This window comes from Natrix helvetica (assembly GCF_964273705.1).
Source record: "Natrix helvetica genome assembly, chromosome: 14".
Classification (NCBI taxonomy): Eukaryota; Metazoa; Chordata; class Lepidosauria; order Squamata; family Natricidae; genus Natrix; species Natrix helvetica.
Window position 1 is genome coordinate 7,831,884 of NC_138564.1, and position 27,970 is coordinate 7,859,853.

General features: G+C 44.5%; 2 protein-coding genes across 3 annotated transcripts in view; one reads left to right on the forward strand and one right to left on the reverse strand.

Annotated features, from left to right (window-relative positions):
* GNB1L (G protein subunit beta 1 like) overlaps positions 1 to 2,437 on the forward strand; it is a 38,911-nt gene extending 36,474 nt beyond the window's left edge. The window contains exon 8 of the mRNA XM_081966943.1: positions 732 to 2,437. Within this exon, the coding sequence (XP_081823069.1) occupies positions 732 to 998 (267 nt within the window). The 3' untranslated portion in view covers positions 999 to 2,437. The remainder of the gene's footprint in view (positions 1 to 731) is intronic.
* A 6,567-nt stretch (positions 2,438 to 9,004) lies between these two features.
* The window catches only part of TBX1 (T-box transcription factor 1), a 51,149-nt gene continuing 32,183 nt past the window's right edge, over positions 9,005 to 27,970 (reverse strand). For both annotated transcript variants that reach the window (XM_081966903.1, XM_081966902.1), the window contains exons 6-8: positions 27,505 to 27,572; positions 26,347 to 26,447; positions 9,005 to 16,059 (exon numbers count right to left, since the gene is read on the reverse strand). In XM_081966903.1, the coding sequence (XP_081823029.1) occupies positions 15,620 to 16,059; positions 26,347 to 26,447; positions 27,505 to 27,572 (609 nt within the window). In that variant the 3' untranslated portion in view covers positions 9,005 to 15,619. The remainder of the gene's footprint in view (positions 16,060 to 26,346; positions 26,448 to 27,504; positions 27,573 to 27,970) is intronic.

A 27,970-nucleotide genomic window follows, 5' to 3' on the forward strand; every position in this document is an offset into this window, starting at 1 on the left:
TAAACCAGATGGGGCATTATATGGACATTCCAAGCTCCTGAGATAACCATGGCACTCCACTATCACTCCACTGTTTTTATAGCAGAACTTTTTTTCAGAAGCTCTCATTCAATAACGAGCCATTTCAGGATGGCATGACGGAAGAGTGCTTGAGGTGGCCCCGTTCCATTGGGTAGATCAGGGATGTCTCACCTTTGCAGCTTTAAGACCTGTGGACCTCAGTTCCCAGAATTCCCCAACTCAGTCTTTCCATCCTTCTGGGGTGGGTAAAAGGAGGACCCAGATTGTTGGGGGGCAATAGGCAGACGCTGTAAACTGCTATAAATTGGAACAGTGCTATCATGTCTCCCCTAGGTCTTCTTTTCTCTAGACCAGCCTTATCCAATTCCTGCAACCATCCTTCATATGTTTTAATTCTCCAGGTCCTTCATCATCTTAGCTGCTCTTCTAAACCACAGGTAGAATTTGTGTCATTAAACGCAGAAGACAATTACAAGAAGCCTCTCTAAGTGTGTTTGTAGCTTACAAGTCATGTCATAGTGTCAAAATATTGATAGGGAGGGAAATGACAGGAGGTAGAGGATAAAGAGGACCACATTTCTCCATTATTTGGGGAGAAATGAGGTCATCTTTATCTAAGTGTCTCTTGTGTTTTTCCTTTGACCGCAGAAATAAACTTTTGCCATGCTCAACTTTCCACGTCTGATTTCCCCCCCCCCCCCCCCCCATAGCTTCAACAAACGTACCAGCTCACCAACCCAGGGATCTCCGAGGTGAGCCTACGTCAAGACAAGAAGATCTTGGCAACAGCCGGTTGGGATCACCGCATCCGTCTCTTTGGCTGGAAGAAGCTTAAGCCGTTAGCTGTCTTAGACTACCACACATCAACCGTCCATTGTGTAGCCTTCTCAGATCACAACCAGCCCAGTGAGAGGCTAATGGCAGCTGGCTCGAAGGATCACCGCATCAGCGTCTGGTTAATATATAATCACACATGAAAGGAGGACTGGAGAAGACCAACATTTGTGGAGCTCTAAGATGAGAGAGAACCAGTGACTGTCCTACAGGATGGAAGGAGAACATCAATCAATCATTGTCCTAAAGAATAGAAGAAGAACATCAACCAGTCGATGTCCTACAGGATGGAAGGAGAACATCAACCAGTTAATGTCCTACAGGATGGAAGGAGAACATCAACCAGGCGATGTCCTACAGGATGGAAGGAGAACATCAACCAGGCGATGTCCTACAGGATGGAAGGAGAACATCAACCAGGCGATGTCCTACAGGATGGAAGGAGAAGATCAACTCTTCTTTTGTGACCGAGAATTAGTTGCATCCAAAATCCCCTTTCTCCGTCCACCCAGCCCCCTCCATCCACTCCACTTACAACAACCCTGAAAAAAAAAGTGACTTTCACACTTAAACAACCATTGCAACATCCGTGTGGTCACATCAAATCGACCCAACCGGCATGGAATTGCTAAGGCAACCTGTTGTGCATGTAATTAGCCCGAATCTTTAAAAATGTCGAGGCGAAGCTGAACAGGGCTGTAAAGATTTACATTTCTCCCCCCCTCCCAGAAACCGAAAGGTTTTAAAAAAAAACGCCAGTTTCAGCATTTCTGTTGGGAGAAACCACAAATTCAGGCAAGTATGAAACCGTCTGAGCAAGTATTCCCTGCTTTTAAAATATGCTCTGTGGACCGTTCGCTGTGAATAGGTATGTTCTTATTTGATCATTGTCTGTTGGGGGGGGGGGGACGACACATACAGGGAGTCCTTGACTTAAAGACCGCATTCGAGCCCAAAATTGCTAAGTGAGACCATTGCTTTGTGAGTTTTGCCCCGTTTCTACGACCGTTCTTGCCACCGTGGTTAAGCGGTTTAAGTGAAATGCTGCAGTTGTTAAGTTAGTTGCAGGGGTCAGCAACCCACAGTTCTAAAGCTGCCATGTGGCCTCTTTCATCCCTCTGCTGCGGCTCCCTGTCTCTCAAAATATGTGTCACAACCGTCACTCTGCAACACCTGCCAGCACGCAATTTATTGAGTTTTTCGACCCCCAGTAGGCCAACCATGGATAAATCCAAGAAAGGGAAAGTTTCAGAAGAAAAAAGAACCTTTAATTCAACTACATAGGCTAGTTTAGTGGGTGCTCAGGAAATAGGCATGAGAACACTGAATCCAGTTTTGGGCGCCACGATATAAAAAAGATGTGGAGACTCTGGAAAGAGTGCAGAGAAGAGCAAGAAAGAGGATTAGGGGACTGGAGGCTAAAACATAGGAAGAACGGTTGCAGGAACTGGGGATGTCTAGTTGAATGAAAAGAAGGACTAGGGGAGACAGGATAGCAGTCTTCCAATATCCCAGGGGTTGCCACAAAGAAGAGGGAGTCAAACTATTCTCCAAGGAACCTGAGGGTAGAACAAGAAGCAATGGGTGGAAACTAATCAAGGAGAGAAGCAACTTAGAACTGAGGAGAAATTGCCTGACAGTTAGAACAATTAATCCGTGGAACAGAAGTTGCCTCCAGAAGTTGTGAATGCTCCAACACTGGAAGTCTTTAAGAAGATGTTGGATAGCCATTTGTCTGAAACGGTGTAGGGTTTCCTGCCTAGGCAGGGGGTTGGACTAGATGACCTCCAAGGCCCCTTTCCAACTCTCTCATTCTGCACTAGCTGACCATATCTTTCCTCCATCTGGAGATTTATCTCGATCAGGATAATTTCACCCACAATTTGGCCCTTCAAAGTCTTCAAAGCCAATGCATTCATACAGTCTCTCTTGATACACAGAGAGAGAGAGAGAGAGAGAAAGAGAAAGATAGAGAGAGAGAGAGGGAGAGAGAGAGACACACAGAGAGAAAGTCTTTAAGATGATGTTGGATAGCCATTTGTCTGAAACGGTGTAGGGTTTCCTGCCTGGGCAGGGGTTGGACTAGATGACCTCCAAGTTCCCTTCCAACTCTGCTATTGTATCGTATTGTATTGAGAAGGGTTTTTGTGGATCCCGGTGTTTTCTTTTCTGTGGGAAACGGATCCAAATGGCTCTTTTGAGTCTTGCCGACCCCTGAGTTAGTGACACAGTTGTTAAGTGATTCTGGCTTCCTCGTTGACTTCACTGGTCGTAAAAGGGGATCACATGCCACCCCCCACCCCACCCCCCCAGGACTTTGCCACCGTCATAAGCATGAGTCAGTTGGCAAGCTTCTGAATTTTGATTGGCCATGAGGCATGCTGCAACCGTCGTAAATGTGAAAAACGATTCTAAGACATTTTTAAGAGTGCCGCCGTAACTTCAAACGGTCAGTAAGTGGAGGACTACCTGTCGTGGCTTGCAGTTTCAAGGAAGATCTCCCGTCCTGTGGCTCATTGGGGTTTATGAGATTCCTAATGGATCACCCAGTCGCCCACCGAGCTGAGCTCTCCAGCAAAACTGGAGTAAAGCAGCCGGCTTCGAAGGCAGCCGGATCTATTTCACCCTCCCATCAATCACGTGAGTAAAAATTGGAATTAGGTTGCTACCATCCCAACTGTGAGATTTTCCGTACATTAAAATGCCAAATTCCCCCCTGATGAATCGCACCAGCAGGGATCAGGCCCAGACGGCCTCACACGGCAGCCTAGATTTGAAGAACGGGGGTGAATTTTCAGTGCATTTGCAGAGGGTGAACTTCAATAAATCTCGCTATCTAAAATTATCTTCTAAAAAGGGGCATTTCTTAATCAGATTAAGAAAAAAAGAATATTATCTATCTATCTATCTATCTATCTATCTATCTATCTATCTATCTATCTATCTCTAATCTATCTATCTCTAATCTATCTATCATCCATCTATCTATCTATCTACGTATCTATCATCTATCTATCTCTCTATGTATCTATCTATCTATCTATCTATCATCTATCTATCTATCATCTATCTATCATCTATCTATCTATCATCTATCTATCTATATCTATCTATCTATCTATCTATCTATCTATCTATCTATCTATCTATCTATCTATCTATCTATCTATCTATCTATCTATCTACGTATCTATCATCTATCTATCTATCTCTATCTATCTATCTATCTATCTATCTATCTATCTATCTACGTATCTATCTATCTATCTATCTATCTATCTATCTATCTACGTATCTATCATCTATCTATCTATCTATCTATCTATCTATCTATCTATCTAATCTATCTACGGTATCTATCATCTATCTAATTAGCTAGCTCTCTCTCTCTCTCTGGCTATCCGTGTCTATCAATGGGTGGAAACTAATCAAGGAGAGAAGCAACTTAGAACTGAGGAGGAATTTCCTGACAATTAGAACACTTAATCAATGGAACGACTTGCCTCCAGAGGTTGTAAATGCTCCATCACTTGGGGTTTTTAAAGAAGAGATTGGACAACCATTTGTCTGGAATGGGGAAGGGGGTTGGACTAGAAGACCTCTAAGACCAACTCTGGAGCATTCGATCTCTTATTTCCAGGAGGAAGAGCTGGTGCCCTCCTAATGCCATAGCACCCACTGGCATAATCTCTAAGCATTGCTCCTGCCGCCTGGGGCTTACGGGAGCCAGCGTGCCAGGCACCTGATAATAAGACCATAAACCTAGATCCAAGAAGAGAGAGAATAGCCTTTGTGGGCGAAGCTAATACCAACTCCGGTAGTAAACCAATATTAGGACTCACTTTGTCTGAAGTGATGTAATGTTTCCTGCCTAAGCAGGGGGTTGGACTAGAAGATCTCCAAGGTCCCTTCCAACTCTGTTATTCTATCTATCTACATACCTACCTACCTACCTACCTACCTTTATCTCTGTCTGTCTGTGTGTCTGTCTCTCTCCCTCCCTCTCCTCTATCTATCTTATCTATTCTATCTTATTTATCCATCCATCCATCCGTCTGTCTGTCTCTCCAACTATCTCATCTATCTACCTACCTACCTACCTCTATCTCTGTCTGTCTGTGTGTCTGGCTCCCCCCCCCCCCCATCTATCTATCTTATCTATTCTCTTATCCATCCTTCCATCTATCTGTCTGTCTGTCTCTCCAACTATCTCATCTATCTATCTACCTACCTCTACCTCTGTCTGCGTGTCTGTCTCTCTCTCCCCCCTTTCATCTATATATTTTATCTTATCCATCCATCCATCCCTCTATCTATCTGTCTCTCCAACTATCTCATCTGTCTGTCTGTCTCTCCTAACTATCTCATCTGTCTGTCTCTCCCAAATTATCTATCTATCTATCTATCTATCTATCTATCTATCTATCTATCTATCTATCTATCTATCTATCATCTATCTATCTATCCTATCATCTATATCCATCCATCTCTGCAAATGGGCATAAATAACTGTCTGGCATCTTAACAGCTTGAATGCCACCAAATAAACCTTGACATTTCGATCATGCATCGAAACGGCTCCCTATTTTTTTTCAGCCAAGCATGTTATAAAAAAGTTCGGGGGGGGGGGAAATAAAAGTTCAGGCATGTTAAAAAGAGGAATGTTGTCACACTGGTCTCTTACAGAGGGTGCAAACACACCACCTGCCCCGAGAAACAAAAGAAACACCATCAGTCCTTTTGCAAGACCGAAGAAGGAGAAGGCACACTTTTATTCTGCGGTTGCAAGGGGGGGGGGGGGGAACCAACAACTTCAGGATTGTGAGTGAGTATCTCAGCGCCAATCATTCAGCTCAGTGCATTGCGGTAAACCAAGTATTATTATTATCATCATTATTAACAATTAGTGCTAACAAATCTGGCTTCTCTCTGATGAGGGAGAGTGTGGTAAAAGCGGCTTTGAAATAATAAAATTAGGGCTGGGTAGAGAACGGAGCCAAATCAGCTGAGCACAAAGATTCAAAGAACTGTGTTTCCACTGAACCATTAAGAAGATAAGTCAATGATGGGGAACCTTTTTGGCACCGAGTGCTTCCCAAACCGGAACGCCCGTGAATGTATGCGCACAAGAGCAAGACTAGTTGGCCCGGCACATGGCATACCTGGTTTTTTGGCCATTTCCAGGAGGTTTTTCAGGCAGTTTTCAGGCTGTGTTTCAGCATTTTTGGACTGTTTTCAGGCTGTTTTAGGGGCTGTTTTCAGGCCATTTTCAGCCGTTTTCAGGTTGTTTTCTGGGCCGTTTTCTGAGCCTTTTGGGGTCCATTTTCAAGCCATTTTTAAAACCTGGCAATTTTAAGACTTCTGGACTTCAACTCCCAGAATTCTTCAGCCAGCCATGGACTCCAACTCCCAGAATACCTCATGGGTCTCCAAACCTGGCAACTTTAAGACTTGTGGACTTCAACATGGCTAGCTGAGGAATTCTAGGAGTTGAAGTCCACAAGTCTTAAACGTTGCCAGGTTTGGAGACTCCTGATGTCAACCATAGTTGGCCTGCCGTGCTTGGCACCACAGCAATCCTCCAAGGCAGGATGGTACAACTTATACAACACCCAAGCTAAGCCTAAACCACATACTAAGATACATGAATCTAGCCTACATCCCTTCCTTCCTTCCTTCCTTCCTTCCTTCCTTCCTTCCTTCCTTCCTTCCTTCCTTCCTTCCTACCTACCTACCTACCTACCTACCTACCTACCTACCTACCTACAGACCCATCTATCAACTGGTCTCCATCACCTCCTACCTCCATGTTCTCCTCAGCTTGGACTCCTGCAGCTCAATCAAAGAGTTGGTCTCTTAAAACTGAGATCCTTCCAACCTAGACTCTTAAGCCTGCACCCTGAGCAGTTTGTTAGAGATCTTCTAGCGATAGCTCTACTCTTGAGACTCCTACTCCCTAGTAGGCTTTTATTTTTGAGGAGACCTGCTCTTGGTTCCTTAGATAGGTAATTTCTATGGTCAGTAGATGGCAGCATCTACCTCACCTCGTTGGATTCTCAAACTAACCAGACTTAATATTGATGGATACTTAGATGGAAGACTACTTAGATTCTCAAACTAACCGGACTTGATATTGATGGATATGGAAGACTACTCTAGAGTTTAATTGTGACCGCAGCTAGCTAACCTAGGTTGAACTCAGAAGGTAAGTCTGTCCAGTCCTGGCTGATGATTTGGATGGAGGACAACTAAGAAATCTTTTGAGTCTATATACATCTTGGAAAACATTTGGGTGTTTGCCTATTTTACAGCTGTCCTTCAAGAGCTTTTATATTTAATATCTGGTCTGCCTTCATCTCCCTGGAACACTTCAATAAATAAATAAAAAACCTCGACTGGGTCATTTTCACAACAGACTTGTAGAGTTTGGCTGAGAATTTTATTTTCCCCATCATTTTGCTCTTTCTTTTCTTTTCTTTTTTCTTTTCTTTTAAGCCAGAACACTTTTTACAGTTTGATCTGATCCCTTTAAGATCAAGTTGCTTTCAAGCATGAAACATCCTTGCTGGGAAAAAAACTTCTGTCTGGTATACAGATTAGGCAGGGAGATTTCTCTCTCTGTCTGTGTGTGTGTGTGTCTTTCTCTTTCTCTCACTTTTTCCCTGTCTCTCTGTTTCTCTTTTTCTTTTTTCTCTCTGTCTCTCTCTTTCTCTCTCTCTCAATTTCTCTTTGTCTCTCTTTCAATTTCTCTTTCGGTTTCTTTTTTTTTCCTTTCTCTCTTTCTGTCTCTTTGTGTGTCTCTCTTTCTGTTTTTCTGTCTCTCTTTCTCTTTCTGTCTTTTTCTCTGTTTTTCTTTCTCTCTGTTTCTCTGACTGTTTTTCTTTTTCTCTCTGTCTCTCTCTTTCTCTCTCAATTTCTCTGTCTGTCTCTCAATTTCTCTTTCTCGGTTTCTTTTTTTCCTTTCTTTCGTCTCTTTCTCTCTTTCTTTCTTTCTCTCTCTTTGTCTTTTTCTCTCTGTTTCTCTTTCTCTCTGTCTTTCTCTCTCTCGTTTTTCTCTGTTTTTCTTTCTCACTGTCTCTTTCTCTCTGTTTCTCTTTCTCTCTGTCTTTCTCTGTTTTTCTTTCTGTTTCTCTGACTGTCTGTTTTTCTTTTTCTCTCTGTCTCTCTCAATTTCTCTTTGTCTGTCTCTCTTTCGATTTCTTTTTTTCCTTTCTCTCTTTCTGTCTCTTTCTTTCTCTCTCTTTCTCTCTGTCTTTCTCTCTGTCTCTCTTTCTGTTTCTCTTTCTCTCTCTTTCTTTCTCTGTTTTTCTTTCTCTCTGTTTCTCTGACTGTTTTTCTTTCTCTTTTTCTCTCTCTCTCTTTCTCTCTGTCTCTTTCTCTCTCTTTCTCGCTCACTGTCTTTCTCGCTGTCTCTTTCTGTCTTTCTCAATTTCTCTTTCTCTCTCTCTCTCTTTCTCTGTCTTTCTCTCATTTTTTTCTTTGTGTCTCTTTCTTTGTCTTTCTTTCTTTCTTTCTCTCTCTCTCTCTCTCTCTCTCTCTTTTAAAGAATGTATGATTCCAATTTTTTCTCCTTCTTTTGTTTGGTTTCTGTGCATACAGTCATCAGGAAATCCTGTATCTAGAATATGGGGGCTTGTCAAAGATCTTTTTTTTAAACCCCGGGTCCTTATCCACAGCTAATCTCTTCAAAGTATGCATTTAATGGGAAAAATGTGCACTCTGCATTGTCCTCCTTTTAATGTGAGTGTTTCTTTGCAAAGCTCGCCCCTCATTTCCCATGTGGGTAAGGAAAAGGCGCCCATTTATCTTCATTTAGTCACAGATCGCTCAGCCAGGCCCGGTGCTGTCTGTGCCAAACAAATGTGACATATACAAACCATTGGGATGTCATAGGCTAGGAGATGAAATCCCAGAGGTTTATTTCTCAAACATCTGTGTCTTGTTTCGAAACCCTGCTTCAAGGCTTGCGTAGGTTCTCACTGGCTGCGTGCTCAGGTTGTTTCTCCGTGTATGTGAAGCCATCAAGAGAATATAGAGTATGAAAATGAGACTTCATGAATTGTTTACCCCCAGCATTTAAGGTTTTTTTTCTGTCTCTCTCTCTGTTTCTCTTTCTCTTTCTCTCTGTCTCTGTCTCTCTCTCTCTGTCTCTCTCTCTCTCTCTCTGTCTCTTTCGCTCACTCTATCTGTCTCTCTCACTCTCTTTCACTCTTTATCTTTCCTCACTCTCTTTCTCTATCTCTCTTTCTCACTCTGTCTCTTTCTCTCACTATCTGTGTGTCTCTTTCTCTGTCTCTTTCTCTCAGTCTCTCTCTCTCTCTCTCTCTGTCTTTATCTCTTTTTCTCTCTGTCTCTTTTTCACTATCTTTCTCTGTCTCTTTTTCTGTCTGATTCTCTGTTTCTCTTTCTGTCTCTCTCACTGTTTCTTTCGCTCACTCTATCTGTCTCTCTTTCTCTCCCTCTCTTTCTCTATCTTTCTCTCCTCCCTCTCTTTCTCTATCTCTCTTTCTCACTGTCTCTTTCTCTCACTATCTGTGTGTGTCTCTCTTTCTCTCTGTCTCTTTCTCTCTTTCTCTCACTGTCTCTGTGTCTGTCTTTATCTCTTTTTCTCTCTGTCTCTTTTTCTCTATCTTTCTCTGTCTGTCTCTATCTCTTTCTGTCTCTTTTTCTCTCTGTCTCTCTCTCTGTCTCTCTGTTTCTCTTTCTCTCTGTCTCTCTCCCTCACTCTGTCTCTTTCGCTCACTCTATCTGTCTCTCTTTCTCTTTCTCTCACTCTCTTTATCTTTCTCTCCTCCCTTTCTCTCACTATCTGTGTGTCTCTCTTTCTGTCTCTTTCTCTCTTTCTCTCACTGTCTCTCTCTTTGTCTTTATCTCTTTTTCTCTCTGTCTCTTTTTCTCTCTCTATCTTTCTCTCTGTCTCTATCTCTTTCTGTCTCTGTTTCTCTTTCTGTCTCTCTCTCACTCTGTCTCTTTTGCTCACTCTATCTGTCTTTCACTCTCTTTATCTTTCTCTCCTCCCTTTCTCTATCTCTCTTTCGCACTCTGTCTCTCTCACTATCTGTGTGTCTCTCTTTCTCTCTGTCTCTTTCTCTCACTGTCTCTCTCTCTGTCTTTATCTCTTTTTCTCTCTGTCTCTTTTTCTCTCTCTATCTTTCTCTGTCTATCTCTTTCTGTCTCTTTTTTTCTCTCTCTGTCTCTGTTTCTCTTTCTCTCTGTCTCTCTCTCACTCTGTCTTTTTCGCTCACTCTGTCTCTCTTTCTCTCAGTCTCTTTCTCTATCTTTCTCTCCTCCCTCTCTTTCTCTCTTTCTCACTCTGTCTCTTTCTCTCACTATTTGTGTGTGTCTCTCTTTCTCTGTCTCTTTTTCTCTTTCTCTCACTGTCTCTCTCTGTCTTTATCTCTCTTTCTCTCTGTCTCTTTTTCTCTATCTCTCTGTCTGTCTCTGTCTATCTCTTTCTGTCTGTCTGTCTGTCTGTCTCTCTCTCTCTCTCTCTCTCTGTGTGTGTGTGTGTGTGTGTGTGTGTGTGTATCAAGAGAGACTGTATGAATGTATTGGTTTCAATGTTTACTTTGAAGGGCCAAATTGTGGGTGAAATTATCCTGATCTAGATAAATCTCCAGATGGAGGAAAGATATGGTCAGCAAGTGCAGAATGAGAGTTGGAAGGGACCTTGGAGGTCTTCTAGTCCAACCCCCTGCCTAGACAGGAAACCCTATACCGTTTCAGACAAATAGCTATCCAACATCTTCTTAAAGACTTCCAGTGTTGGGGCATTCACAACTTCTGGAGGCAAGCTGTTCCACTGATTAATTGTTCTGTCAGGAACTTTCTCCTCAGATCTAAGTTGCTTCTCTCCTTGATTAGTTTCCACCCATTGCTTCTTGTTCTACCCTCAGGTGCTTTGGAGAATAGGTTGACTCCCTCTTCTTTGTGGCAACCCCTGAGATATTGGAAGACTGCTATCATGTCTCCCCTAGTCCTTCTTTTCATTAAACTAGACATACCCAGTTCCTGCAACTATTCTTCATATGTTTTAGCCTCCGGTCTCCTAATCATCTTTGTTGTTGTTCTCTGCACTTTTTCTAAGAGAGTCTCTAATGCAAAGGATCGCTCTGAATGTGATAGGTAGGCAGTCTCTATATTCGTTCTATAAAATATAAAATAAATTACAAGAACTCCAGGCTGATTTTTACACTCAGAAACCCCCACGTGGACAAAAGGAAAATGAGATAAAGCAAAACAAACTCGGAGAAATACTGTTTATAAATGTTACTGCCTGCATCTTCCCTCCTCCCGCTCCCCCAGTGTTATCTACACATATCTACAAATATCTACAAATTATCTACATATTTTGCAGATACGATTCTTTGGTTGCCCCCGGATTTTTCCACTCTTTACACAGCAACTATAAAAGCACACAAAAAAAACCCACCAACCATCAGGAACTGCATACATAACCACTTTGGGGCAGGGGGGAAAGGGAATAATATAATATCAATAAATATACCAATGTCACAATAGGTTTTTGACTCTAACCCTTTGGCACTGATCCGTTCCGAGAGACAGAAATGCTTCCACAATGTTTGAGATCACAAAGCAGAACTCCCCCCTCCCTCCCAAAAAAAAAACCCCAAGAGAAAAGATTTCTCAACTTTTCTCAAAGTTACAATGCACGCAAGGCAGCAGAATTCTTCCCAATGGATTTTACATACATTCTTCCAAGAATCCTACAGCGAAATTTGTTTTCTAAAAAAACAAAACCAAATTTTTCATTTTGCACCGTACGTTTTTGTTTTTTTTTGACGGTATGAAGTTTGACGGGTGCTGCCTTTTTCTGCTTTTGCCACTAGCTAAACCGAATAAAACAATGCAAAAAACGTACAAAGGCTACAGCTGGTTTGTTTGCCCGCACCTGTCTTGAAGTCTACCCAAAATATATCACGCCTGGCTGCTGATATTATCCTGGGATTTTAAGCTTCTGCATTTGGGGGGGTTGGAGAAGGAAAAAGGCAAGAAATAGCGAGGTGAACAAGAAGCTGTAGACAGTGGAATTAAAAGCCCAGAGAAAGGAAGTTGATTTTTCCAGAGCTGGGCAAGTTTAGTCTGGGGTGTCAGAATGGCAAGAGGAAGGCATGCAAAAGGAACGCTCGTTTAAAGAGGAAAAGCAGAAAGATCCACCCACAGGAAGTATCAGGTTCATTGACAGAACCCAAAGCGTTGCGGCAGTGTTGTGAGGACGGAGATAATGGAAGTGGTGGGGCAGCTTTGGCCTTTTGTGGCTCCAACCACCAACCCATCTCGGAAGTGGGATTTCTCGTCCTGTGGTTTCTGCACCAAGACAAAAGACTGAGCAGGGAGTGTGTGTGTGTGTGTGTGTGTGTAGGATGAGCGGTTTGGATTGTGACGCCTCTTCCCACCCACCCACCGAACTGCCCCTAACTTGGCCAACTTTCCCTTAAGAGGACAATTCTGCTCGTCCTTGTGAACGGAAGATAGTCCCGGGAAAATCCAAAGACGACATCCAGATAAAAGACTGAACAGTGTGTGTGTGTGTGTTGTGTAGGATGAGCAGTTTGGATTGTGACCCCCCCCTCCCTCTTCCCACCCAAGATCTCAGTTCCAGTCCAAAGACCCATTCCAAAACGACCATCGCGTTTATCCCAGCTTGTGGAGTAGCAGGGGTTGGACTAGAAGACCTCCAAGGTCCCCTTGTTCCAATGCTTCTGTAGAGGGTGGGGAGGGGGGAAAGCGCTTACGGATTCTAAGCAGCGCATCTGAAGCCGCCTGCCGAAAAATAAATAAATAAATAAAGACCCTGCCTGGACCTTCTCAAAGGCTCGCCTGCTGTGTGACCCTCTTCTCTCTGCCATCTGTCAGAAATGGGGGTAGGGTCTCCTGCTTGGGTGGGGATTGGGCTAGATGACCTACCAGGTCCCTTCCAACTCTGTTCATCTGTAAATCTGTTTCTGGGCGGGAGGGATGTTCTTGGGGGGGAGGGAGATTTTATTTTATTTTTCCATCGGCCCTAATACACTCTTTGGATGGGGGAATACAGATAGTCCTCGGCTTACGACCACTATGGGGCCCCAAATTTCTGTCGCTAAGTGAGGCAGTTGCGAAGTGAGGTTTTCCCCCACCCCCATTTTGTGACCTTCCTTGCCAGGGTGGTTGGCTAAGCGAGTCGCGGCAACTGTTAATGCTGGGGACACGGTTGTTAAGTGAATCTGGCGACCCCATTGATTGTCCACATCAAAAAGATTGCAAAAGGGGATCACGGGTCACTGTGATTAATACGAATCCGTTGCCGAGCGTCTGAATTTTGATCACCTGACCGTGGGGATGCTGCAACAGTCATAGGTGTGAAAAACGGTCACAAGCAGGGGTGGGATTGGACCGGTAGCCCTGACAAACAGGTGGGCCCACCCCTACACTTTACTGACACACCCTGTTTCCCCAAAAATAAGACCTCCCCAAACATAAGACCTCCCTGAAAATATTGCAGCGCAGCAGCAGCCATGAAGTGACCACACTTGCCGCCTCCTGCACCCCAAAAATAATAAAACCTTGAAAATAAGGCCAAGTGCTTATTTCGGGGGTCAAACGAACATAAGACCCTGTCTTATTTTCGGGGAAACACAATAGATCATAGCTTAAAATTAGCAAGGTTGAGAAATACAAATTTAGGGGGGTGAACCAGGCCTGTACTGCCACATTAGATCATACCTTAAAGTTACTAAGGTTGAGAAACATGGCTTTACAGGGGTGAACTAGGCCTGTATTGCCACATTACCCTGTTTCTCCAAAAATAAGACCTCCCCGGATAATAAGCCCAATCGGGGCTTTTGAGCGCATGAGCTAAAATAATCGCTCCCTGAAAATATTGCAGCACAGCAGCAGCCATGAGGTGGCCACCCTCGCCGTCTCCTGCACCCCAAAAATAATAAGACCCCCGAAAATAAGGCCAAGTGCTTATTTCGGGGGTCAAAAGAAAATAAGACCCTGTCTTGTTTTCGGGGAAACACAGTATATCTTCTCACCTGATTCACGGCGAAGCGTGCAATCTCCGGACCGGTTGTTTAACCGGTAGGATCCCATCACTGGACTCACGAGCCACTTTTTTTCACTACGAATGGGGACTTAACAAACAGTCGTTAAGCCGAGGACTACCTGTATTTGTGAAACCCATGCTCCTGGGTAGGTGGAGTTGGCCGGGCTTCCCAGATGCCTTGTTAGTGACAAATGAGAATTCCAGAACTCAAGGACACGGTTGGCTTGGCACCGGCCCCAAACAGAGGTATGGATCAGGAGAGGTGGTGGGGCAGGGGACCAAGAGATGCCACCGTCGGCATCTCCGCGCCCACCCTGCCCAATGCCAGTCATGTGCTAAGCACACATGCTTGTGTGTGACAACTGGGTCAAAGTCAGGAGACACCGCGTGCTCTTGACAATCGTCAGCTGTGCCAGTCACTCAGAAAGGCCGAAGAAACTCTTCCCAGGATTGTAGACTTGGTCGGGGGGGGGGGGGGGTTAAGGAGACATGCAGGAAGCTGCAAGCAGGTACTGCTCAACTTACAACCAGAAATGAGCCCCCGGTTTCTGCTGCTAAGTGAGATCGTTGTTAAATGGAACGGCTTTCGCCTTCAGGAGTTGTGGGAGCTTCATCACTGGAAGCTTTCAAGGAGAGACTGGGCTGCCCTCTGTCAGAAATGGTTTAGTGGTCTCCTGCTTGGGTGGGGATGGGGTTGGACTCGATGACCTCCAAGGTCCCTTCCAACCCTGTTAATCTGCAAATCATGCTTCCCCTCCATTAACTTTGCTTGGGAAGCTGCCTGGGAAGGGTAAAAGTTCCCCTCGCACACATGGTGCTAGTCCTTCCCAACTCTAGGGGGCAGTGCTCATCTCCGTTTCAAAGCCCAAGAGAGAGCGCTGTCTGAAGAAGTCTCCGTGATCATGTGGCCGGCATGACTCAACGCCAAAGGCGCACGGAACGCTGTTCGCTTCCCACCAAAGGTGGTTCCTATTTTTCTACTTGCATTTTTTACATGCTTTTGAACTGCTAGGTTGGCAGAAGCTGGGACAAGTCAGGGGAGCTCCCTCCATTACACAGCGCTAGGGATTCAAACCGCCAAACTACCAACCTTTCTGACCGACAAGCTCAGTGTCTTAGCCACTGAGCCACCGCTTAGGTTACTAATGGCCATCCCTTGACAACGCAACCGTCACAAATACGTGCCAATTGCCACGCGGCCAAATTTTGACCCCGTGACTACGGGGTTGTTAGATGGCCAGAAGTCACCTTTTTCTCAGGGCCGTAGTAACTTTGAAAAGTCACCAAGGGAGAACAGTTGTAAGTCAAGGACTACCTGTATATATGCATCAGTGCCAGGAAATGACACCAGGACACTTGGTGGGTTACGCAACGGAGACGGGAGCTGCCCCTCAGTGGGTCAAGTGGAAGGCTGAGGAGAGGAGAAACTGCCCTTCCAGCCCCACAGCCGGCGACGTAAAGCAAGTCCCATCCCTCTACCAAAAGGGCCCAAATGCCAGCCGAAGATCACATCCCTGGATGGAAAGAGACGACACGAATCTTGAACGGCGTGTCGACCTGGCGGAAGGATGGCGCGAGGAAGAAAACCGTGTGCACAAGGGACGATGGCAGGTTCCCCCCACCCCATCCCAAATTCGACACAAACAGGAACACTCTTCCCAAACGTTACTGAGCAATTCACACCATGCAAAGAGTTCGGTCCGTGCTCGGTGGGCGTTATCTCGGTCCGTAGTCGTAGGTCGCGGGAGCACCGGCGCTGGGATACATGTTGGCGGCTGCTGCGGCCGCAGCAGCCGCAGCAGCTGGATTCATGTGGTGATGGTGGTGATGGTGATAACTATGTCCTCGGATAGCGGGCAAGGGGTAGGGGGCTGGCCGGCTCTTGGCCCCTAGGTAATGGTCGTAAGCGGAGATTGGATGCTTGTAGGGATGGTGATGGAGAGGCTCCGAAGCAGAGGGCTCCAGCCGCAACTCGTGATGGGGGGGACTAGGCCGACTTCCAGCTGGACTAGGGAGTGGGACCAAGCCACCTCCACCGGGAATCGGGAGTGCCGGACTTAACACCCGAGACATGAGCTGCTGATGAGTTGGATCAGCGTGGAGGGGTGTCCCAGCAGCCGTTTCTCGTTCGTATTCCCGTCGACTGTCCACTATATCTGCAGGAGATGATAGAACAGGAAAGGGGAGCAGGGGAGAAAGCATAAGAAGGGGTCAATTCAGTGTGACATCTCCAGGACTCCTAGGTAGTGGCCTCTGCAGTATAAATGTGTAGGACAGGGGCTCTGGCAATTTGAAGACTGGTGGACTTCAACTCCCAGAATTCCCCAGCTTTGCTGAAATATCTTAGAATAGAATAACAGAGTTGGAAGGGATCTTGGAGGTCTTCTAGTCCAACCTCCTGCTTAGGCAGGAAACCCTACACCACTTCAGACAAAGGGTTATCCAATCTCTTTTTTAAAATGTCCAGTGTTGGAGCATTCACAACTTCTGGAGGCAAGTTGTCCCACTGATTAATTATTCTGTCAGGAAATTTCTCCTTAGTTTTAAGTTGCTTCTCTCCTTGATTAGTTTCCACCCATTGCTTCTTGTTCTGCCCTCTGGTGCTTTGGAGAATAGCTTGACTCCCTCTTCTTTGGGGCAACCCCTGAGATTTTGCATGTCTCCCCTAGTGCTTCTTTTCATCAAACTAGACATACCCAATTCCGATGTATTTATTTTGTATAATGACAATAAAGGCTATATTACCCAGTTCTAGCAACCGTTCTTTATATGTTTTAGCCTCCAGTCCCCTAATCATCTTCGTTGCTCTTCTCTGCACTCTTTCTAAAGCCTCAACATCTTTTTTTTTACTCTAATTGGCCATCTTTGGCCTGATCCAGCAAGGATGATTCTTAATGATAATTTTGTGCATTGTATTAAGCCATAATCCAAATTCATTTCGCTTGTTGTGTAAATCCAGGTAATGATCTGAAATAGGCTATTCCGTTCTATACCCTATTTTGTTTGTCGGATATTACTTTAATGCATTGTTTCATAACCTCAGCAAATTTAAGATATGTGAACTTCAAGTGCCAGAATTCTCCACACAGTGTGGCTGACGGGGGAATTCTGGGAGTTGATGTCTACACGTCTTAAAGTTGCTAAGTTTGGAGGCCCCTGGGGTAGGAAGATGAGCAGGCTGAGATGGAGGGTAGGGTTGCATTCAGTTCTGGTCGCCACGATGTAAAAAAGATGTTGAGATGTTGAGATGTTGAGATTCTAGAAAGAGTGCAGAGAAGAGCAACAAGGATGAGTAGCGGACTGGAGGCTAAAACAGATGAAGAACAGTTGCAGGAAGCGGGTATGTCTAGTTTAATGAAAAGAAGGATTAGGCAAGACTTGATAGCATTGTTCCAATATCTCAGGGGTTGCCACAAAGAAGAGGGAGTCAAACTATTCTCCAAGGCACCTGAGGGTAGAAAAAGAAGCAATGGGTGGCAACTAATCAAGGAGAGAAGCAACTTAGAACTGAGGAAAAATTTCCTGACAGTTAGAACAATGAATCAGTCAAACTGGCCTCCAGAAGTTGTGAATGCCCCAACATTGGAAGTCTTTTAAGAAGATGTTGGATAGCCATTTGTCTGAAGTGGTGTAGGGTTTCCTGCCTAAGCAGGGAGTTAGACTAGAAGACCTCCAAGGTCCCTTCCAACTCTGCTATTTTATTCTATTCTGTTCTGTTCTACTAAGTCCAGCCTCCTGTGGATTTCATTCACTCTTATTCGCCACCAGTTTAGCTTGACCATTAGTAGACCAGACTCTTGTCTACAGGTATCAAGAATAAACTTCTAGTATTTTGAACTCAACTTCTGTTTCTGGTTATTTTGTGCTTGACAAAATACGAAACACTACACATCTGGATGGCGCAAACTGACAAGCGGGGCTACAGAGAGAACTGGTTCCATCTACTCATCTGAAACTCCATTTTAAAAATGGAGACCCCACCCCAATACTTTGGTTCCTTTGCTCCTTTGGAAGAGGGTACAAACAAGTTGGTTTTCCAGATGTTGCTAGAGAGGACACCGTTCACGTTGACAACGGTTGTTCTTCAATACAATACAATACAATACAATACAATACAATACAATACAATACAATACAATACAATACAATAGTAGAGTTGGAAGGGACCTTGGAGGTCTTCTAGTCCAACCCCCTGCCTAGGCAGGAAACCCTATACCGTTTCAGACAGATGGCTATCCAACATCTTCTTAAAGACTTCCAGTGTTGGGGCATTCACAACTTCTGGAGGCAACTTCTGTTCCACTGATTAATTGTTCTAACTGTCAGGAAGTTTCTCCTCAGTTCTAAGTTGCTTCTCTCCTTGATTAGTTTCCACCCATTACTTCTTGTTCTACCCTCTTCGCTTGTTCTTCAGCTACATCTAAATGTTCACCCTTCGAGGTAGGCAAGAAACACAACCAGGTGTATTAGCTCTATACTGGTAGTCCTCGACTTACAACACTTGATTTAGTGACCGTTCAGCGTCACAACGGCACTGAAAAAAGCGACTTAGGAACCATTTTTCACACTTACGACCATTGCAACATCCCCGTGGTCGCGGTTTTACATTCAGGCGCTTTGGCAACTGGTTTATATTTTATGACAGTGATCCCCTTCTGGCCAGCAGAATCAAAGGGGAATCCAGATTCACTTAACAACCGTGTTGCTCCCTTAACAACCGCAGTGATTCAGTTAACAACTGTGGCCAGAAAGGTCATGGCATGGAGCAAAACTCACTTGGCCACTGTCTCAATAGCATCAGAAATTTTGTGCTCGGTGGTGGCCGAAAGTCGAGGGCCACCCTTATTGCAACACTAACAGAACCTTGCAAGATTGAAAATACCCCCCCTCCCCTCTCCTTCTCGTCTACTCTCCAGGAAACTAGGGAGGGTCCCTTCTGAATTTTTTTTTCCCACACCCTCTCTCCTTCTGTGGGCTGGGAAATCTTGTCCATGCTGTTTGTTCAGTCTGCCGCTCTTCCTCCTCCCTCAAGGTCATTCTCACATACCATTCTCTCTAGATAGCTGCAAGTTCCCCTTCACCTAGGCTTAGGAATTTCTTGGCATGTTTCCAGACTTCCCCGGGTAAACCAGACAGGAAACCCGTCTCGATGAACTTAAAACTTGGTAAAGTTACATTAACGGCATCGCGCAGGGCCCGGAGGTACAAATTGCCTGAGCAGTGAAGGTGGCTCATTCCTCAATTTCTTCCTCTGGTTGTTAATCCACTGGGGTGGGGGGTGGGGGGCTGTCGCTCTTGCCTGATCGTGTCCTAGGCAGCATCTTTTCCCTTCGTTCCCCCAAGGTCACCCAAATATTCCATTACATCATAGCCATACATCATTTTCATTCTCGCCCCCTTCCTGCTCTTCTGACGCGGCAGAGCGAAAGCATGAAACATACTTTACAACAGAAGGGTAAAAGGTGTAGGGATCGGGGGTCCCTATGCGCGGGCAGGTGCAGTGCCCAGATGTTTCCCTTCTTTAGGTCCAGCATCTCTGCCTACACTGCAGAGAACAGGATCAAACTACACAACTTAGGGCTAACTTTCTACATTCTGGATTGGCGACGGGGGTGGGATTGAAAAATGTTAGCAACCAGTTCCCGGCTGAGTTGCTTGGGTGGGTGTGGCCACGGTGGGTGTGGCCTAATTGGCCTTCTGCACCACAGGAGGAAGGCATTTTCGCCCTCCGCAGGCTCTGGAGGATTTCCCCGAGCCTCTAGGGGGAGTGAAAACTGCCTCCCCGGGCTCCGGAGGCCTTCTGGAGATCGCAAACAGGCCCATTTCTGGACTTCCGGGAGGCCCTCTTTTTGCCCTCCAAGAGCCTCTGCATGGGCCCTACACTTACTAGGCATGATGAAAGGGCCACGTGGAGACTCCTGGATGGGGTGGGCAGGGCCAGCCGGTCTTTGCAACAACTGGTTCGGCGAACCGCCTGCAAAATTAACATCCAGTTCACCCAAACCTGTGCGAACTGCCTGAATCCCACCCTCGATTGTAGAATTCTACATTCAATGTAGAACTGAGCGTTGACACCAATTCTAACCGTCTATATTCTACATTGACCAAGATGGGATCATCTGCTCTTTGGTCCCTCCTTCTGTCATTTGATTTGTTTTGTGGATGGTTCAGGGAGATAAGATTCCAGTCTTTAAAAAGCTCCTAGGTTACCCTAGAAATTCAGAAGGAGGGAGAATAAGTGGCAGGCCGAAGATCCAAAAGGAATATTCCTTTTGAAAAAACTCCTTTCTAGAAAGCCAAGGTCATCCTTTGTCTCTGCACCTCTGCACCTGACCGGAACTGGAGGGGTGGAACTGCCAGCATGGCAGGGGAAGATTGGACCATGGGATGGACTTGTGGGTGTGGGGGGTAAGATCTTGAACTTTCAACTGGGTGGGGAAAACCGGGAAGCTTTCAGATTTGGGTTTTCCCAGATGTGTCAACATGGCTCTCTTAATAAATTGGAACTTTGAGCAATTCTTTGTCTTGGACTCTGATTTAATTTTGGATGCAATTTGCAATCCTGACGTGGTTTTTTTACCACCACGAAGACGAGGTTCAAAAGGACCGTCTGACCCTATTTCACCAAGATGGGAATTGCTAATCTACGTAACTGTAGCCCTTCGGTGTGTTCTGGTCACGGAGCTGTCTTCGTCTTCTGATGCAAAGATGGAACTATCTCAGATGCTTTAATTCAGATGCAAGACCACCTGATGGGTGGTGATCCATAAAGGGGGAGCTTAAGATATTAAACAGCTTGGTTTTTAAGCTGCCTCAGGACACTTCCGAGTTATAATGTCCCAACGAATCAAGAGAATATTGGATCTGATCGTCCTTTTTGCTGGAAATTAAAATTTAATGAAAAGAAGGACTAGGGGGACATGATAGCAGTGTTCCAATATTTGAGGGGCTGCCACAGAGGTGGTATTTAGCAGGTTCTGACCAGTTCTGGAGAACCGGTAGCAAAATTTTTGAGTAGTTCGGAGAACCGGTCAATACCACTTCTGGCTGGCCCCACCCCCATCTATTCTCTGCCTCCCGGGTCTCAGCTGATGGGGAGGGAATGGGGATTTTGCAGTATCCTTCCCCTGCCACGCCCACCAAGCCATGACACGCCCACAGAACTGGTAGTAAAACATTTTGAATCCCACCACTGGGCTGCCCCAAAGAAGAGGGAGTCAAGCTATTCTCCAAAGCACCTGAGGGTAGGACAAGAAGCAATGGGTGGAAACTAATTAAGGAGAGAAGCAACTTAGAACTGAGGAGAAATTTCCCTGACAGTGAGAACAATTAATCAGTGGGACAGAAGTTGCCTCCAGAAGTTGTGAATACTCCAACACTGGAGGTTTTAAAGAAGATGTTGGATAACCCTTTGTCTGAAGTGGTGTAGGGTTTCCTGTCTAAGCAGGGGGTTGGACTAGAAGACCTCCAAGGTCCCTTCCAACTCTGTCATTATGCATTAGCTGACCATATCTTTCCTCCGTCTGGAGATTTATCTAGATCAGGATAATTTCACCCACATTTTGGCCCTTCGAAGTCTTCAAAGTAAACATTGAAACCAATACATTCATACAGTCTCTCTTGATACACAGAGAGAGAGAGAGAGAGGTGACAGAGAGGAGAAAGAGAAAGAGACACACAGAGAGAGAGAGAGAGAGAGAGAGAGAGAGAGAGAGAGAGAGAGAGAGAGAGAGAGAGAGAGAGAGAGAGAAGAGGTTGGGCAACCATTTGTTTGAAATGATATAGGGCTTCCTGCCTGAGCAGGGGGTTGGGCTAGAAGACCTCCAAGGTCCCTTCCAACTCTGTTGTTCTTTTTTTTTTTTAATGTCTTCTGCTGTGAAGTCACCTGGAGATTTAGAAATACGTTTTCTCCCCCACCTCCACAAGAAGGCTGTTCCACGAAAAGCCACTGCAATGTTTTCTCCAGGAGAAGGAAACAAAAGGAGACTTCTAGGTGTGTGTGTGTGTGTGTGTCTTTGTGTGTGCGTGTGAGAGAGAGAGAGAGTGCCTGTGTGTAGGTATGTACAATGTGATTACTTTTCAGACCGACAGTCTGACGTGAACAGAGACAAGAGGAAGAATGCAGAAATATCCCAAAGTTTAGGTTTCCTTCTTTCTATCTTTCTTTCTTTCTTTTTTCTTTCTCTTTCTTTCTCTTTCTTTTTCTTTCTTTTTCTTTCTTTTTTTTCCTTTTTCTTTTTTTTAAAAAAAGACGAAGTGTTTAACATTCTGTTCAGCAAAAGATCTCAGCTCCCGAGACAAGGCATTTCGACTTTGATAAATCGAGCGGAGTTGAGTGACACGTTTGCACACGCCTGAAATTTTTGCAATTGTATAACGCTAAACAAATACAGGCTCCACCCCCCCACCCCCCCCATTTTTCTTCTTTATTTTAATAGGCTCGGAGTGCGCTTTTTAGAAAGGGCCTCTCGTTCTTTTTCTTCTCCTGACCTACTGTTTATTCTGCGTAATGGAAATGGAATCAGTGAGAAAGCTTAAATAGGTATCTGGGGCAGGTTTTGGAGGAGGTTAAAGGCAATTACTGGGTATTGTGGGGGTTTCTTTCTTTTTTCCTTTCTTCCTTCCTTCCCTTTTTTCCTTCCTTCCTGCTTCCTTCCTTTTTGCAACTTCTCCTATTTCTCCTTTCGTTGGCTTGTTCAAGAAAACTGCTTATGTTATATAGCTCTCGGAGTTGTTTACAGGGCAAATTAACAATAAAAAGATACACGAGGGAAAAATGAGTCATATTTAATGTGAATTGGTTGTAAGTTTACACAGGAGGCGCAAAAAGAAAATTAAATTAAATCCTTCAGCGGGTTGCATCAAAGCCCCAAACATTTAATTCAATTAAAGTTCGGATTGAAATTCCAACTGTATTTGTATATACATTGGAATATCAAGTTAATTTTCCTTTTAGGATTAATGGGGTGAAATAGATCCGGCTGGGTTCAGAGCTGGCTGCTTTATTCCAGATTTGCTGGAGGGTAGTCCTCGACGTACAACTATCCACTTAATGACCGCTTGAAGTTACGGCGGCACTCTAAAAAGTGACTTGGGTCCGTTTTTCACACTTATGACCGTTGCAGCATGCCTGCGGCCAAAATTGCGATCAAAATTGGGACACTTGGCAACGGGCTCATATTTATGATAGCTGCAACGTCCCAGGATGTTGTGATCCCTGTTTTGTGAGTCAATTGGTGTATTTATCAACTTTATTTATTAACTTAACAACTGCAGGGATTCAGTCAACAACTTTGGCACAAAAGGCTGCAACATGGGGAGGGAGGGGGAACCCACTTAGCAACCGTGTCACTCAGCAGCAGAAATGTTGGGCTCAATTGTGGTCGTAAGTGGAGGACTACCTGTATTATTAAATTGTAGCTTAATAGCTTTATAGCTTAATAAAGGTTCCTGACTCTAGGGGGCGGTGCTCATCTCCGTTTCAAAGCCGAAGAGCCAGCTCTGTCCGAAGACATCTCCGTGGTCATGTGGTCAGCATGACTCAACGCTGAAGGCGCACGGAACGCTGTTACTTTCCCGCCAAAGGTGGTTCCTATTTTTCTACTTGCATTTTTTATGTGCTTTCGAACTGCTAGGTTGGCAGAAGATGGGACAAGTCACGGGAGCTCACTCCGTTACGCGGCGCTAGGGATTCGAACGGCCGACCTTTCTGATCGACAAGCTCAGCGTCTGAGCCCCCGCGTCACTTGGCAAATAGTACGGGATAATAAAAACAAGGACAAATAGGCTGAAAAACAGCTCCTATCCCAGAGCAGTAACTATATTGAATTCTACTGTAGAGTGCAATATTAATGCAACATCAGGGGTTTTCAATTCCATTGTGTAGAATGTGATGGGTGTGTATGTGTGTGTTTTAATGTATAATGTACACTGAAAATAGCATTTAATTTCGTTGTCTGAGGTGCAATGATAATAAACTTCCTGACAGTGAGAACAGTCAATCGATGGAGCAGAAGTTGCCTTCGGAGGTTGTGGGAGCTTCTTCACTGGAGGCTTTCAAGAAGAGACTGGGATGCCATTTGTCAGAAATGGTGTAGGGTCTCCTGTTTGATTCAGATTAACAGAGTTGGAAGGGACCTTGTAGGCCATCTAGTCCAACCCTGCTGCCCAAGCAGAAGACCCTATACCATTTCCGACAGTAGAGCAGTCCGTTCTCTTCTTGGAAGCAGGCGGGGTTGGACTAGATGACCTACAAGGTCCCTTCCAACTCTGTTAATCTGTTAAACACTATTTCCTGAACGACACTATTGAAAATTCTGCCTTTTCCCAAAAATAAACAAGATCCAGAGTGTTTCAGCGGACGAGCTGAACAGCCACTGTTTAATTTCACGCTCTTATTCCTTCAAAACTTTATTCTTTACACCGGGAACAACAATGTTTGCTTGTAGGGACCTGTTTTTTTGGTGTGGGTTTCCCCCCCCCCCAGGTAGACTCGATGGAGATACAGCTAGTAGTTGGATCAATGTTGCTCCCCTCATCGCCACCCTCCACCCTGCAAGTCAAACCTCCTATTTACAAAGCTGCCTGTCTTGGGAATTAAGTCCTTTTGATGAGTTTGCAAGAGGATGCATTAAGAGCAAACTTGCCTCCCCCCCTCCCCGAAAGAATAACCAGATCGGCCAGGGAAAGCACAATACAAGAAGATCAGCCACTAAGAGCCCCATAAAGAAGAGCGAACTTCCATCTCTAAATCCTGGTTCGACGTCCCACTCTTTGTGAGCAAAATGTTTTTTCTTGTAATCCTCTAAAGCAGGCTGGCCAATTGCCAAGCGCTGTGTCTTAACTAGTTAGCAGATCTGGCGTCACACCATTAAGCCCCAAGGGCGCAATGGCAGAGGCCGAGAATGGAGAGCGAAATCCTGCAGGGGAGGGCTGAGGTGGACTCTGCAGGGGTCAGTGTTATGGCCCCGTCCACACCACGGATGGGGCTGGTTTCGTAGAACTGATGGCACCAGAATGCCTCTGTCAATGTCAGGGAGCGTTGCCCGAAATCCAGCTGAACGTTGGCATGGGTTGAGTTTGATAGTTTTAAAACGATGGTACGTGGCTTTTAATTTTTGATTGGGAGCTGCCCAGAGTTGAATGGGCAGGTATATGCATGTTTTAAATAAATGGAGAGATGATAGATAGATAGATGTTAGATAGATAGATAGATAATAGATAGATAGCTTGAGAAATAAGAGATAAGAGAGATATAAGATGATAGATAGATAAATGATAGATAGATAGATAGATAGATAGATAGATAGATAGATAGATAGATAGATATAGAAAGAGATAGAGATGGATATATAGATAAGAGATAGATATGATAAATAGATGGATGATGATAGATAGATAATTAGAGAAGTAGAGATATAGAGATAGATAAGAGATATAAGATGATAGATAGATAGATAGATAGATAGATAGATAGATGATAGATAGATAGATAGATAGATAGATAGATAGATAGATAGATAGATAGATAGATATAGATAGATAGATAAATGATAGATAGATAGATAGATGATAGATAGATGGATGGATAGATAGATAGATAGATAGATAGATAGATAGATGATAGATAGATAGATATAGAAAGAGAAGAGATAGATATATAGATAAGAGATAGATATGATAAATAGGATGATGATAGATAGATAGAGAAGTAGAGATATAGAGATAGATAAGAGATATAAGATGATAGATAGATAGATAGATAGATAGATAGATAGATAGATAGATAGATAGATATAGATAGATAGATAAATGATAGATAGATAGATAGATAGATGATAGATAGATAGATAGATAGATAGATAGATGATAGATAGATAGATAGATAGATAGATAGATAGATAGATAGATAGATAGATAGATATAGAAAGAGAAGAGATAGATATATAGATAAGAGATAGATATGATAAATAGGATGATGATAGATAGATAGAGAAGTAGAGATATAGAGATAGATAAGAGATATAAGATGATAGATAGATAGATAGATAGATAGATAGATAGATAGATAGATAGATAGATAGATGATAGATAGATAGATAGATGATAGATAGATGATAGACAGATGATTGATAGATAGATAGATAGATAGATAGATAGATAGATAGATAGATAGATAGATAGATGATAGATATAGATAGATGATAGATAGATAGATAGATAGATAGATAGATAGATAGATAGATAGATAGATAGATAGATAGATAGATAGATAGATAGACAGACAGACAGACAGACAGACAGACCATTAGATGATTGGGGGAAGTGATGAACAGGGAATTAGCCATAAGGAAATGACAATGCTCCCCCTTTTGGGCTACTGTTTTCCCGTACAGCTGGGACTATCACACGCTCTGAGCCCAGGTGGGAAACTATGGACTCACCTTTGTCAGTTCCATTTTGGTGCACTGGGGAAGACACGGGATTTCTCGACCGGGCGAAGGCGCTCATAAGTGGTAGGGCTCCTGGTCGGTGATTCCTAGGCCTGTTATGGGAGGGGGAGAAAAATCAGAACACTGTTCTACTCTGATTGAACAAAGGGAAGGTATGTACTCATCTCTCACTTCAAGCTTCTTGAAGAAGGATCCGCTAGTTTTGTATGAATTGTATTTTTGTAGGAGCAGATTAAGTCATATTTGAGTCAAGCCTGGGATGGACCAATTAATTAATGTATTAGTTAATTAGTTGGAGGACAATTGATCAGTGGGACAGCTTGTCTTCAGGAGTTGTGGGTGCTGCATCACTGGAGGTTTTTAAGAAGAAATTGAACAGCCATTTGTCTGGAATTGTATAGGGTCTCCTGCTTGAGCAGCGGGGTGGACTAGAAGAGCTCTGTTGTGGCCCACCAGTGGCCAGTGGAGCTGGCAGCAGAGTCAGACAGTGAGGAGGTTGGGGAGGAACATGGGCCAGTTCTGGAGTCTGGGAAAGGCTCTGACGAGGGGGCAGAGAGGGGGCCAGGGCCGTCCGACAGTTATCAGCTACCTTCAGAGTCAGACATCAGTGAGGCAGAAGAACAACTGGAGCCTGTTCCCAGTGTGTGCAGAGCTGCCAGAAGAAAAGAACAGCTCAGAAAGCTGAGTCAACTTGGGAGTAAAGCCACAGGTGGAAGGTGAATGGCCCCTCCCATAGGAAATAAAATCGGAGCGAAAGGGGAGGGGGCTTTTGCAGGAAACAATTCGTTTGTTCGTTCGTTCAATTTGTTTCAGGAGTGTGAAGATCTGTCCGTGAATCTCAGAGATTCTGTGCCCAGTCTTTCCTTGCACAGCACCTCATTTGGAAAATATTGACAGGGCAGCTTTCCACACTAGATAAGGTCTGTGGTCATAAATCCACCTTCAAAAGACTGTTTGCCAGGCCTTGGCTGAATGGGAATGAGGGGAATTCACATTCGTTTAATAAAAGAGGTTTTGTCGGGACCAGGATTCTTCCTCGTGCTTTTTGGGGAAGCTGAGGTCACAACAACCTCCAAGGTCCCTTCCAACTTTCCCATTCTTTGTTCTATTCAACATGGTAGAAGAGAAAAACAAATGAAACAGGCTTACCAATCTTCAGGATCGCAATCCCGGAATCCTTTTGCAAATGGATTGCTGGCAATCTTAAGCTGGGTGATCTGAAGGAGAGAATTGGGGAAATGGCTTTAGGGTCATTTTACGACTTCCGTGCCGCACGTTGCGAAGTGAATCCTGCGGTTGGAAGTTAGCAACACCGTTGTTAAGTGAATCAGGCTCCCCCCCCCCATTGACTTTGCTTGTCGGAAGGTCGCAAAAGGAGATTACGTGACCCGGGGCACCGCAACCGTCATAAACATGAGTCAATGCCAAGCGTCTGAATTTTGACCACATGACCACTGGGAGGTCGTAAGTGTGGGAAATGGTCCTAAGTCACTTTTTTTAGTACTATTGCTCTTCCTTCCTTCCTTCCTTCCTTCCTTCCTTCCTTCCTTCCTTCCTTCCTTCCTTCCTTCTTTCTTTCCTTTCACCTATCCACTCACCCACCCATGATGCACAA